The sequence below is a fragment of the Capricornis sumatraensis genome, chromosome 12 (assembly GCF_032405125.1).
Source record: "Capricornis sumatraensis isolate serow.1 chromosome 12, serow.2, whole genome shotgun sequence".
NCBI lineage: Eukaryota > Metazoa > Chordata > Mammalia > Artiodactyla > Bovidae > Capricornis > Capricornis sumatraensis.
In genome coordinates this window covers 37,871,106-37,884,371 of record NC_091080.1, presented here as the reverse complement: position 1 = coordinate 37,884,371, position 13,266 = coordinate 37,871,106, and the positions used below count along the sequence as shown (strand labels likewise).

The 13,266-nt window shown below is 45.4% G+C and overlaps 1 protein-coding gene across 1 annotated transcript in view; it reads left to right on the top strand.

Moving 5' to 3' along the window:
• Window positions 1-2,113: 2,113 nt before the first annotated feature.
• Window positions 2,114-13,266, top strand: part of KL (klotho) — a 37,812-nt gene continuing 26,659 nt past the window's right edge. Inside the window, exon 1 of the mRNA XM_068984193.1 lies at window positions 2,114-2,935. Within this exon, the coding sequence (XP_068840294.1) occupies window positions 2,114-2,935 (822 nt within the window). The remainder of the gene's footprint in view (window positions 2,936-13,266) is intronic.

Here is a 13,266-nt window from a genome sequence, read left to right as displayed (position 1 = left end):
AAATACTGAAAGCTATGATGTTCAACTGGAGATACACAGGCTTTATGTACCCCTCAGAGAGAGAACTTCAAATGTGAAGCATTTATTAGTCACCTTGGTTCTATTTTTTAATCACTGCTTTAAAAATCCATCTCTTTAAATCTCTCTCTCTCTTTCTCTCACTGTTGGTTAAATGAAAGTAGCAATAAATACAATCTGCCCTGAGCAAACAGACCATACATCAATAAGTGAACACTTAGCCTAAGCTATTTTCCATGAGACCCATGAAGCATTTCTAATTGAAACTTAACAAGCTACAAGAAGCAGACACTCTAATCATCAGTTTTAGAAGGGAAATGTGAGCCTGAGTGCGGACATAGAAGCTTTTTAATTTATCTGGAAGAGAGTGTGACTGTATGCTTGCATGGTATAATTTTTTTTTAATTGCTGGAGTGTCATTGTTTGTTATTTCACATTTATTGAAAAATGTAGATGCCACATGTAACAGAATAGTAATGTCTTGTTCCGACCTAATGGCTTAATCTTACTAAACCACGATAATATATGCTGGCTAGAGTTGGGAATATTTAATAAAACACTGGAATAAATTTGTTGTGCTTACATTTTAAGGAAATTAATAGAAGCACCTTCATCTGCAAAATTTAAAACTTTATTGATTTTAAGTTTGTATGAAACAGCAGTGCAGGGGTGATAACTAGGAAAGAACAGATGTACCTCTAAGAAGATCTGAGTCATTGATCATAGGAGAAGGTGTGCCATGATGGAGGCACACCTGCTCTGTGTGCACATTTGTTTCATTTGAGCGTCACAAGTGTCTTAAGGTGGCAGGGCAGACATGACCATCTCTATTTTATAAATAAGAATCCTAAGGCTTGGAGAGACTGTCCCGCCCAAGATCGCAAAGGAGGAGGAGCCCAGAGCGTCCAGTCCCCAGTTAGTCACATATCAGGTCTACGCACACTCACAGTGTCTCCACAGTTTGTCAAAAGGGCTCTTTGGTGACCGGAAAGGCGTCATGATTCTATTTTGTCCTCGAAGGTGCTTGGGCTAAACCCCTCCTCCCTTTTCTCTTCACTGATCAGGGATCCAGAGTCCGCCCACTCCACCGGCAGCTGCGTGCACGGTTTGTTCATACAAGATAAATTACTTGCCAAGCCAGAGCTGAAAGCTAAAACATGTGACTATTCAAAAACCAGATGCAAAAGGACACAGAGGTGAATGAGAACTACTCAAAGTCCAAACCTTGGCGTTTCTCTTTCTTCTGGACGAACCACCAACAACTGTCTTTAGACATTCACCAAGTCATTCTGCACGATCCAATTAAAGAACAAGTACTGGTTTGAAATGGTTAAAAGATAACCGTGATGAAAGCAAAGTTCAAGGGAGCCCATGCGTCTCCCTTGTCTTCCTCGAAGGCGTCCTAGACTGGGGCCTGCGGGAAGCGCCACTCGGGCTGCGCCCGTGGGGCGGCTCTTCATGCGAGCATCTTCCTTAGAGACCACAATGGAAAGTCCACCTCGGGTCCTTCTCTCCCAACATTTCAAGTTCCAACCTAGCTCTCCCCACCCTGCCCTCCCAATACAATTTCAGCCGGTTCCTAATTGACTCCAGTCTCCTCCGTCGCTCTTCTCGGCCTCCGAGTAGGGAGAGAAGAGAAAAGCAGGCGCTTTTCCTGTGGGCGCACCCCGCTCCCGCAGATCCCGCGCCGAACTCGGGAAAGTCGGGGCAGCCGCCTCCCTTCCTGGGCTCGGCGGCTTCTTCCAGGAGGGGCGCGGATGGAGTGTAGAAAGCGAGCTCGCAGGAAAAGTCCTGCGGAGGAAACATCCCTGGCTGCCCCTGGGCGCAGAGAGGCACAGGTGCGTTTTCTCCGACGTCCGAGAGCCGCGCCCGCTGCGCCGGGCCCACGATCGCGCCCCCTGCGCGGGCTCCCGCTCGCCCTTTGCGCCCCAGTCCCCCCCGCCCTCCCCCTCATCCAGGGAGGCGGGGGGAGGCGCGGGGCCACAGGTAATCATTGCCAGCGGGGCCCGCGGGGGGAAGCGGGGGTGGGCGGCGCGGCGGGGCGCGGGCATAAAGGGGCGCGGCGCGGCGCCCGTGCGCCCGGCTCCCGCGCAGCATGCCCGCCCGCGCCCCGCCGCGCCGCCTGCGGGCGTTGCCGCCGCCGCCGCCGCCGCTGTGGCTGCTGCTGCTGGCCCTGGGCGGCCGGCCCCTGCGCGCCGAGCCCGGCGACGGCGCGCAGACCTGGGCCCGCTTCGCGCGCCCTCCGACCCCCGAGGCCGCGGGGCTACTCCACGACACCTTCCCCGACGGCTTCCTCTGGGCCGTGGGCAGCGCCGCCTACCAGACGGAGGGCGGCTGGCAGCAGCACGGCAAGGGCGCCTCCATCTGGGACACGTTCACCCACCGCCCCCCGGCGCCTCCAGGCGACCCCTCGGCGGCCGGCTGGCCGTCGGGCGCCCCGTCGCCGCCCCCGCGCGCCACCGGGGACGTGGCCAGCGACGGCTACAACAATGTCTTCCGAGACACGGAGGGGCTGCGCGAGCTCGGGGTCACCCATTACCGCTTCTCCATCTCGTGGGCGCGGGTGCTCCCCAATGGCAGCGCCAGCGCCCCCAACCGGGAGGGGCTGCGCTACTACCGGCGTCTGCTGGAGCGGCTGCGGGAGCTGGGCGTGCAGCCCGTGGTCACCTTGTACCACTGGGACCTGCCCCAGCTCCTGCAGGATGCCTACGGCGGCTGGGCCAACCGCGCCCTGGCCGACCACTTCAGAGATTACGCCGAGCTCTGCTTCCGCCACTTCGGCGGCCAGGTCAAGTACTGGATCACCATCGACAACCCCTACGTGGTGGCCTGGCACGGCTACGCCACCGGGCGCCTGGCTCCCGGCGTCCGGGGCAGCCCGCGACTTGGTTACCTGGTGGCTCACAACCTCCTCCTGGTGAGTGCGAGGGGGCCAGGCGGAGGGCCACGCGGGGGAGAGGGCCCCTGGAGACGCCCGGGGCAAGAGGGGTGTCTGACTGGGGGATGCCAGTCAGAGGAGGCTCCTTTGGAGCACACCTGTGCGGTTTCCTGGGGTCCACGCCCAGGGAGGGTGGGGGGCGCTGAGCTTCTTGGGCTTCCCAGGAAATCGTGGAGTCGGGAATGGGAGGGAAACCCCGCAGTGGGCGCGCCAGGGGACAGCCTTTTTTGAGGCCATCGTCAAAAAGAAATGGGGATTCGTTTCTCCCATGAGAAATGGGAGCGCCTTTCTCTTGAGGGCAGAGGATTCCTAGAGGTGAAATAGGACTAGCAGCGGCCGCCAGAGCACGAGGAAAGAAGTTTGCTCGGAAGCCACACAGACAGCGTTGCTCTCTGCTAGAGTCTGTGGAGATGTCACGAGTTCAGTTTTAATCCAATAAGATCTGTCTTGCTTGTGGCACAAGTTTACACGGCAGCAAACTCGAAGATGTTAAAATCGCATCTCCTGCAGAGCAGAGTTTCAACTGTCTTTGGAAGTTCTTTCAGTGGCAGGATTGAGAACTACATCCGCCGACCTTAATCAGCAGGAGTGTGAAGACCCCTTGTACGGTCTTAAACAAAGCTATCTAAGATATAGAAACTACTAAAGGGCGGGATAGATCGTGTCCTACAACAACTGTTTGTACGCGATGCTGTCTCCAATTGGAAGGATTCCCTAGGGATGAGATTATTAGCCTGACAAAATTGATTTTAACACCCTTGTGCAAAAGGCTTAATACATTTTGACAGAGGAGGAATTAATGTGCCATGATGAAGTTGTCTTCCAAAGAATTCCTTCTCCCTTTTCTCCTTTACTTAGTGTTCAAGATTAGATTCATCAATTTGAGGGTTCCTTTATAACGTCAGTTGTACACTTTGTACAGTTTTGTATCATGAGAGAATATTTTATATGTATATGTGCAAACCTTTTAATAAATGGGTTTAAATGTATAACATTTGGCACAGTATTTTGGTGACTTATGCATCTACTGGAAGACCTATTTTTAAATTTAGAATTAAGCCACATGTTTTGAACAAAATCAAGATGAAGACTCGCTTCTACACACTTTTAATCGAAGCCATAGGTAATTGAGGCAGAACAGTTCCTGGGTCGCTGAGTTGACTTACCACTCAGAGCTGCTGATAGTGTTGTAATAAGGGCTAATTAGATTGTGTATCAGCTCCAAAAAAACCTGCTTGCTACCACAGGTCATGAAAGAATGTTGAGTTTGTTTGACCAAAACTTGTGATTTTAGTGATTCCATATTGACACATATATATATATTTCAGTAAGATACTTTAGAGCAGTGGTAATAAACTTGTTCAGTCTGTCAGTTCTTTTAAGGAATCAGAAGACCCAAACAGCACCTGTTGATGATTGGTGATAGAAAACTATGGAAAAAGCTGGTCCCTCTTTTGAAGAAAACATAAGCAAATTTCAGCTCATACCAGAAACAAGAGATTTGTGGACCAACTAAAGGACCAAATAAACTATTCCTGCAAAATTACTATTGTAGATTTAAATCATATGAGTTCTGTTTTTAGAATGTATGTAATAAACTCTGTATGAATATAAAACTCATCAATTGTTATTATAACCACTTACCCATTCATTTCATACATAAGATAAGAAACTGGGACTGCAGGAGCTTTCTGGTACTCTGGTATATTAAATAGTCAACATGCTTTTGACTCTTGTGCCCACTTTTTGCCTTTCGATTAACTTCTCAGTTATATTTTTGTCTCTTTACACAGAAACTTGCCAAACTAACCATCCTTCCCAGTGGACTTTGTGTTCATAAGAAATTAGTAACAAGTAGACAGTTGCTTTTGCTGATGCTGCAAACATAATTACAGTTGCTGTAAAAAATTAATTTTGCTTTCACATATCTTTGGTTTGGAGTATAGTCATTCTTGTATCTCATGAATAAGTAAGTTGTTATGATCAAATATGATATCTTTAATTGTGTCCTATGAGATATTTTCATTCTGATGTTAATATTCTTTCTTGGTGTTTGTGTTACAGGGAGGGGAGTATGGAAGTTTTGATCTTATTTGAAAAGATAAATCATATTCCCAGATTTTGGTAATGGAACATTTTGGTGATATTAACAGAACTTTTCAGCCAGGTTTTAGGTATTCCTGGTAGGGGCTACTGAGCCCTTAGCACATTTATTTACTTTTGGGGATCTGATGCTGGTGAAGGATCAATCTGGCCAGCACCTCTCCCCTCCCCCATTCTGTGTTTCCACTAATTTACAAGTAGACTAAGGAGATGCCTTAGGGAGACTGGAAATTTGACATTCCCCCCCCACCACCCCCAGCACCAAATACTTAAGAATCATTGTCTGATGGCCTGGAGGACAGAGGCAGGCCAGACAAACTGCAGGACGAATAAGGGGATGGGGAAGCTTTGCTCAGAATGGAGGTGTTCCTGTTTTTTGTGGGGTTTTGGTCCTGAGGTCCCCTTGATAAAAATAGCCTCTGTGTGTGTATGTATGAGAGACAGAGACAGAACCTGACAGAGCCAGAACGGACAGAAAGATTTCCCTGCAGAGCCCATGGACTCCAGACTGCTTTGCTCACCCAAATATAACCTGGAAAGAAGATGTAACTTCTCTCTAGCTTGAAGAGGGACTGCTGTGCCTTCGCAGCTCTAGAAAGATGGGTCTTAATGGCCCCTGAAGAACTAGTGTTAAGGCTGGTAGTTGGAATCCAGCTCCAACGGTGCCTGGGAGTTTTTGTTCTGCCCATGGGATTCTGGGGAGGACCAGGACCAAGTTGGAGATACACATGGGACTCCCAGGGAGTCTTGCAAATGTCTATTCAGGGAACCTGTGACAAAAAGACAACTTTTGGGTGGGCAGGGGGGATATTTATTTATTTATTTGACTGCATTGGGTCTTAGTCACGGCATGTGGACTCTTAGCTGTGGCTTGTGGGATCTAGGTCCCCACCAGAGGTTGAACCCGGGCCCCCTGCACTGGAAGCACAGAGTCTTAGCCTCTGGACCACAAGGAAGTCCCAAAAGACAACTTCTTTCACTTAAGGAGGTGGGACTGGGAGATATTACTTTGCGCATTACATATAGTACATATGGTACTGAGCACCAGCGCTCCTGTCAGCTGGTCTGTCTACAGCATCTGTCCAGCCGCTCTCCTCTTTCTTGACACACTTTCTTAGCTTGGCTTCCAGAACCTCACTGTCTCTCCCTTCTCCTCTCAGCTCACTGGCATCTTCTTCCCAGTTCCCTTTGCTTATTCTTTCCTATCATGTCTCTAAATGTTGGAGTGCTGGGGCCTCCCTCCTGGGGCCTATGCTCTAGATTCACTACAAATGAGTTCTTTGAAGACTCTAGTCCTGATGACTCCAAATTTTGAGTCTCCAGCCAGAATTTCTGCCCTGAGCTCTACACTCAGATAGAGTGTAGAGCTTATCCTCTTTGATGTCAAATAGGCATGTCACATTTAACATCCAAAAGCAAATTCTTGTCTTCCCCATCTTCATCATGGTAGCTTTGCTCTTTCAGTTGGCTGGACACCAAAGGTTAACTTCTTGCTTTCTCTTAAATCTTATGTTCAATCCATCAACCAATCCTATAGCTCTGCTGCTGCTGCTGCTGCTAAGTTGCTTCAGTTGTGTCCGACTCTGTGCGACCCCGTAGATGGCAGCCCACCAGGCTCCCCCGGCCCTGGGATTCTCCACGCAAGAACACTGGAGTGGGTTGCCATTTCCTTCTCCAATGCATGCAAGTGAACAGTGAAAGTGAAGTCGCTCAGTCGTGTCTGACTCTTAGTGACCCCATGGACTGCAGCCCACCAGGCTCCTCTGTCCATGGGATTTTCCAGGCAAGAGTACTGGAGTGGGGTGCCATTGCCTATAGCTCTACTTACCTTCAAAATGTATAGAGAATCCAGCCACTTCTCTCTTTATCTAAAACTCCAGGTCCAAGCCCCCATCACATTCTGCCTGGATCACTGGAACAGCCTAATGACTGATGTCCTTGCCTCTGCCCTTGCTCCTTGCAGTTTGCCATGGTGGATATTCCCAAGGATATCATTATGAATGAACAGGATAAAGGCCCCTGTTTATTAAAATCACATTTTTTCTATAAGAACTAGCTCACATGCTCCCTTTGGCCCTACACTCAAATGCCATCTGTTCCTTCTGTGGAGCCCACAGTGCTTCACTCTGATGCCCCCTACCACACTTTTTCTTTCATTTAATCATTTGCTTCACTAGCTGGGTAATTTCTTAAGTGAGGAAAACGTGTTCACTTCATCTATCCTAAAATGCCATCTTGCCCTTGGTAAGTGCTAAGTAAGTGACTTCTGGCTATTTAACAGCCTGACTTTGCCCTTATAAACTCATGTTCCTAAGATCTGTTCTCTTCATCAATTTTCTAGTCACTTTCTTATGGGACAGGGAGTATTAAATCCTAATCAGAGAGTAAGATCAGTAACTATAATGGTGCAGAATCTGACATTTTCAGTAAAAATTTAAGGTTCATCATCACATGTATGACTCCATTGTAAAAGTTCCCAAACAACTGAAAACTGTCTATAATCACTATGAAACATTATGACAAAGTTTTCAGAATGGGAGATGGGGGAATTCTCCTGGCTGGTTTTAGGAGCATGTATTGGAAGTAGCTTTCTTATCTGGTTGAGCTGTCCTTCCCCAAGTAATAGTGGAGGCAATTTATCTATTAGATACATGTTCGAATTATAAGGCTATGTACTTTTGTGAAGCACTTTACTAATTTTCCTCTCATTAAAATTTTTTGGTACATTGCTGGAATAATCAACTGAGTTGAATGTTAATGTATTTTATAGACTACTGAATTCAATAGTGTATTTAATCAGAAATGGTTAAAATGTCTCCTGAAGAGCTTGACTCACTCTTCTTTGAATATCTGATTGAACACAATGTTTTTTTGAAGGTCACAGTCAAGTCCAAGAAAAAATTTAAGAATAGGAAGAAAACTAATAAAATAATTTCAAAATCAAAGTAGTGTTTACCAATGTCAATTCTTTTGAGTTGAAGAGGGACTACTAAGCATTCAAATAATGCCAGTGTGCGTTTCTCAAGTGCAAAATGACTGAATGCACACTGTGTTACCTGAACGTAGTAGTTAGTCATGAAGTTTGCACACAGAAGTCTTCTGAGTTATCTTATTTTTTCAAACAGTACGATGTTCCAAGCCAGAATTTTAAAATTAATTTGTACAAAAAATATGTTTCTTTGTAATTATTTCAGCAGCGTTTGACTAGATTTTCAAGTCAGTTTTGAAATCACCTACTTTACATAAAACATATTACCAAATACCTTTTCTGGATATTTAAAAGGAATGTTATCTTTTTAAGGCATAAAGGAAATTTTAGGTCTAGGAAGAGAATAAAAAACAAAATTGGGAGGACGAGAAATAAAGAGAGGGTAAGTACAAATGCATATGGTTTCTGAATCCTTCAAGATCCACATCTCAGGAAACTACAAAGTGATATTTGTAATCTCAGTTGCTCAGTTGTGTCCAGCTCTTTGTGACACCACGGACTGCAGTACTCTAGGCTTCCCTGTCCATCACCAACCCCTGGAGCTTGCTCAAACTCATGTCCATCAAGTCAGTGATCTATATTTAAACAGATAAGCATAATTTAAACATATAATTATGCTTTATTTATATAATTATGTATTTATGTGCTTAAAAATAATTTAAGCATATAAACAGATAAGCATAATATATTTAAATAGATAGGCTTAATCTACCTTTTATATGCTTAAAGTATCACTATAGCTCTTCTAACACAGATGTAAAATAATCTTTACTTATTTCAATATGTCCTTTTTTTTTTTTGTAAATTGAATGTCTGCAATCTGCTTTCTCACCCAGTATCTGGGAAGGAGTTTTAAAAAGTGAGGAAGAACAGGGAAACAATTTCTACCCAGACAGGAATGTGACCTTTGCGCATTTCCAAGGCAGATAATATCTCCATTTTCATCCAGTGGATGGGGGGATAGGGAAGGAGGAGTATGTGACCTTGTGGGAGCTTCACCTGAAGGCCACACCATCTCTTGCACTCACCTCCCATTGACAGAATTCAGTCACGTGGTGCAGGGAGCGGAGGTGTACTGCAGCTGCGGAGCTGTGTGCTCAGCAAATCAATTGGGAACAGGTCATGAAGGACAAGCAGTGATCTCCCCTACACTGTCCACCTCTCAGATACATTGTGAGAATTAAAATCAGGTATGTCAACATGTTCTGAAAAATGTAAAGAGCTCTACAAAGGTGAGGTATGAATCTTTACAGTCAATAAAAGCAAAAGAACTTGAGAAGTGATCCTCTTGAGCTGTTTAGATGAAAGGAATTAGACAAATGCGTTAGAAATTGTTGCCTCACTTAACTTCATTCGTAACCCTCAGCATTCAGTGGGACAGTCTTTGCAGTTATTTCAGCAGCATTTGACTAAATTTTCAAATCAGTTTTGAAATGACCTATTTTACATAAAACCTATTACCAAGTGCCTTTTCTTGATGTTTAAAGGAAATTTACTAAAATTTATGACTGATATAATTTGGTATATTGACTTAAGATAAATGTTTAGTCAACTTGCATGGCCCCAGTCTGAATAGATATATTTTTATTAATAACATTATTGTTTGCAGTATGGATGTCAGAACATCAGCCATGAACCAGTATCATTTATAGTTTGATAAAATAGTCAAGATAAACTGAAACCAGTTTTAGACACTAAGCCTTCCCTGGTGGCTCAGATGGTAAAGAATCTGGCTGCAATGCAGAGACCCGGGTTTGATCCCTGGGTTGGGAAGATCCCCTGGAGGAGGGAATGGCAACGTGCTTCAGTATTCTTGCCTGGAGAATCCCATGGACAGAGGAGCCTGGCGGGCTACTGTCCATGGGGTTGTAAAGAGTCAGACACAACTGAGTGGCTAATGCTTTAAATATAATGGTTGAACAGATATTATTTCCATGTCTGTAAATGCACTATTATTTGATAATGAGAATAAAAAGGCAACAGAGGAATCTTAGGTCAGATTTCTTCTCTGGACCAACTCCTTGCAGTTGTCCTGGGATCCTCTGGCTTCTGCTCAACTATTTCTAGCAAAAGCAACCCAGGTTCTCTCAAGTAGCCCACTTGATTTTATCTTTCATATTGATTAGAAACCTGCCTCTATAGAGGACTCACCCCTGGTTGTCTCTGCCTTCTTTGTGTCAAAAAATAAAACAAATTGCTTTTTGTGGAGACAGCTTTTCAAGTATCTGAAAAGGCCACTATGTTCTTCCTAAGTATTTTCTCCTTTATTCACATTCCGGGTCAGGCCCCCAAGAATTAGAGGGAGCTGCCATTTAGTCAGGGCTCCTTCTTGGGGAGATGCAGTGGGGCCGACAGGAAGGCGGTTGAATTCTGAGAAAGCAAATGTGACCTTTGAGAGTCCTCTTTATCTTCTGACCCTTGAGGAGAAGGTGGGGAGGGAGAAGGAAGAGTTGACCTTTCTATTAATAGCTCCCCAGGGTGTGTGTCTTTGAGGAACAGTGCAGAACAGAGTTGGCTGTCTGTGGGACCTGCCCACGGCCACCGTCCTTACCAAGGGGCTGCGGATGGTGGCGATGATTGAGGACACCCGGGGTTGGAAGGGTATTCTGGGTTCTGTGTCCTGGGGGCCATTTGTGCAGCCACACCAGGTGAAGCAATGCCCAGTTCATGCCACAGGATCAGTGGCTGGAGGGGCAAGGAGAAGGACGTGGAGGCTTCTCTTAAGATTCGATGTGCAAACCAAGTTTCAGCTGCCCCCAGGATTCAGCGCATATTTCTTGTTCTGGACATTGGATCCTGCCCCTGCTGTCCAAGACTGCGTTGACGGCTTTGGCTGTCACCTTCCTGCGGACTCAGATTGGTTTGAGGTCAGCTAAAACCTCTCAGGCTTGAAAATTTGTCCCTGTGTGAATTGCCCTTAAACCAGATTTTCCCTGTCGTCTCCTTTTGTTGCTTATTTTTGAACGTTTAATCTTACTAAATTTCATCCTGAATATGTAAAGGTGAGAAGAGGATTATGACAGATGGTGAATACTTCTTAAAATTTGAACATCACCTAAATAATATTAGGGTGAGCAGTTAAAGGAGTAGCAGTGCGCAGGTATAGTGGAATAGTGTTTGGCCATTAAAAAGTTAATGTATGGTGATTAAAAAGTTGCACATGGTATGTTATTGAGAGAAAAATGCCATTTGCTGTATTATGCTTCTTACATATCTTAGCTGTGTGAGTGAGTGTGAATGAGTAGAGAGCATTCTCCAGTTGCTGCCCTTTCCCCCAGCTTTTTCCTGACATGCCAAGCCTAGATTTGCTATCCCTGCTTTCTGCTCCATAAAATTCTGTCCTGCCCATCTTATAATATTTCACACATTTTATTGAAATAATTTGTTTCGTGGTCTTCCCCCTGCAAAGATCTCAGCTTTGTGATGCCAGGAGTCATGTTTATATTGCTTACCATTTGCGGGTGTTTCTAGATAGTAGTGTTACGGGTAATCTTTTTTTTCCTCTGATTGTCTGGATTTTTTCTAATTGTTCTATAAGCAAAATGTGATACTTTTGTGGTGGAGAAGTCATAAGTAGTGTTTCTGGGAAAAGATGGCAGGTTGAATTTGCCCATCAAATTTTTCTCTCTTGAAACCCCATTAAACTTCAGTAACTCTTAGTTGCTCAGTTGTGTACAACTCTTTGTGACCCCATGGACTATAGCCCGCCAGGCTCCTCTGTCCATGGAATTCTCCAGGCAAGAATACTGAAGTGCGTAGCCATTCCCTTCTGCAGGGGATCTTCCTGACACAAGGATAGAACCTGGGTCTCCTGCTTTATAGGCAGATTCACTTTAATAAGGTGACCATTAGCAGAGAAACAGTTAAAGAAAGGGGAATGGGCAAGAGGAGGGAAGGAGGGAAGGAGGGGAGAGAGACGGAGGAAGACGCAGAGTGGAGAGAACCGTGGAAACAAAACTTTAAAAGCTCAGAAGCAGATGGTGGCGTATTCCTGACTCAGTGGATCCAAGCAAGCTGACTACTAGGTCGGCTGTGGGAGAAGCCAAGAACCAATCCCACGATTGCAGAATCTCAGAGAATAGCAGGACCAGGTGCTCTGGAAAGGGTGCTGAAGGGCGTGGCTGCTAAAATGAGAACTGGTTGAAAGCTGTGTAAGAAACAACTCGATTTCCGGATCTCTTCCCCATCATACCCACTGTTGGGCCTATGTCACTTCTCCACTCAAGGAGAAAACTCAAAGTGAATTTTCTGGAGTGTATAAAATGGAAAGCATCTGGACTGAGGGACCTCAGGCATATTTGAGGGCATGAGCACCACGCTGAAAATAGGGACTAAGTGAGCATATGAGCTTGGAAGTGGAGACCCGCACCCCTTTCCCAGCCTCTCTTTTTATTCCACCCCCAGCCCTTCTTGCCCAACAGGCTCTTGGAACATTGGCCATGTGACTTCTGCTCTCCAGGTAGGGACTGGAAGCATCTTCTGGGAATCTGATGAGCTCATGCGGAAAGACCTAAGACGCTGGTCCTAAAGGTTCCACAACAAAATGGCAGAGACAGATCACTCCACAGTGAAGCTTGAAGTCAACACACCCCACCCACATGCTCAGATCTTCCAGTCGGGGTTTTTGTTTCTCATTCTTAAACATGAGTAGACGATTAGGAATCAGCAGGATCTGAGGAACGTGTCTAATGTGAAAGACTGAGACCCACCTAAATAGAGAGGAAAAAAAGCAACTTTTGGGGGAGAAAACTTGGAGGAAACTGAGAATATATGGGGATAAAAAAAGCTAAAAGGAAAAAAAAAAAGAAGTCAAAAGATAAAAATTCTAGTTATAAAAATAAGGAAGTCACAGGATGTAATGTACAGCTTTGTGATTATAGTTAGTACTGTGTTGTGTATTTGAGAATGCTAATTATGACCAACCTAGATAGTATATTCAAAAGCAGAAACATTACTTTGCTGACTAAGGTCCGTCTAGTCAAGGCTATGGTTTTTCCTGTGGTCATATATGGATGTGAGAGTTGGACTGTGAAGAAGGCTGAGCGCTGAAGAATTGATGCTTTTGAACTGTGGTGTTGGAGAAGACTCTCGAGAGTCCCTTGGGCTGCAAGGAGATCCAACCAGTCCATTCTGAAGGAGATCAGCCCTGGGATTTCTTTGGAAGGAATGATGCTAAAGCTGAAACTCTAGTACTTTGGCCACCTCATGCGAAGAGTTG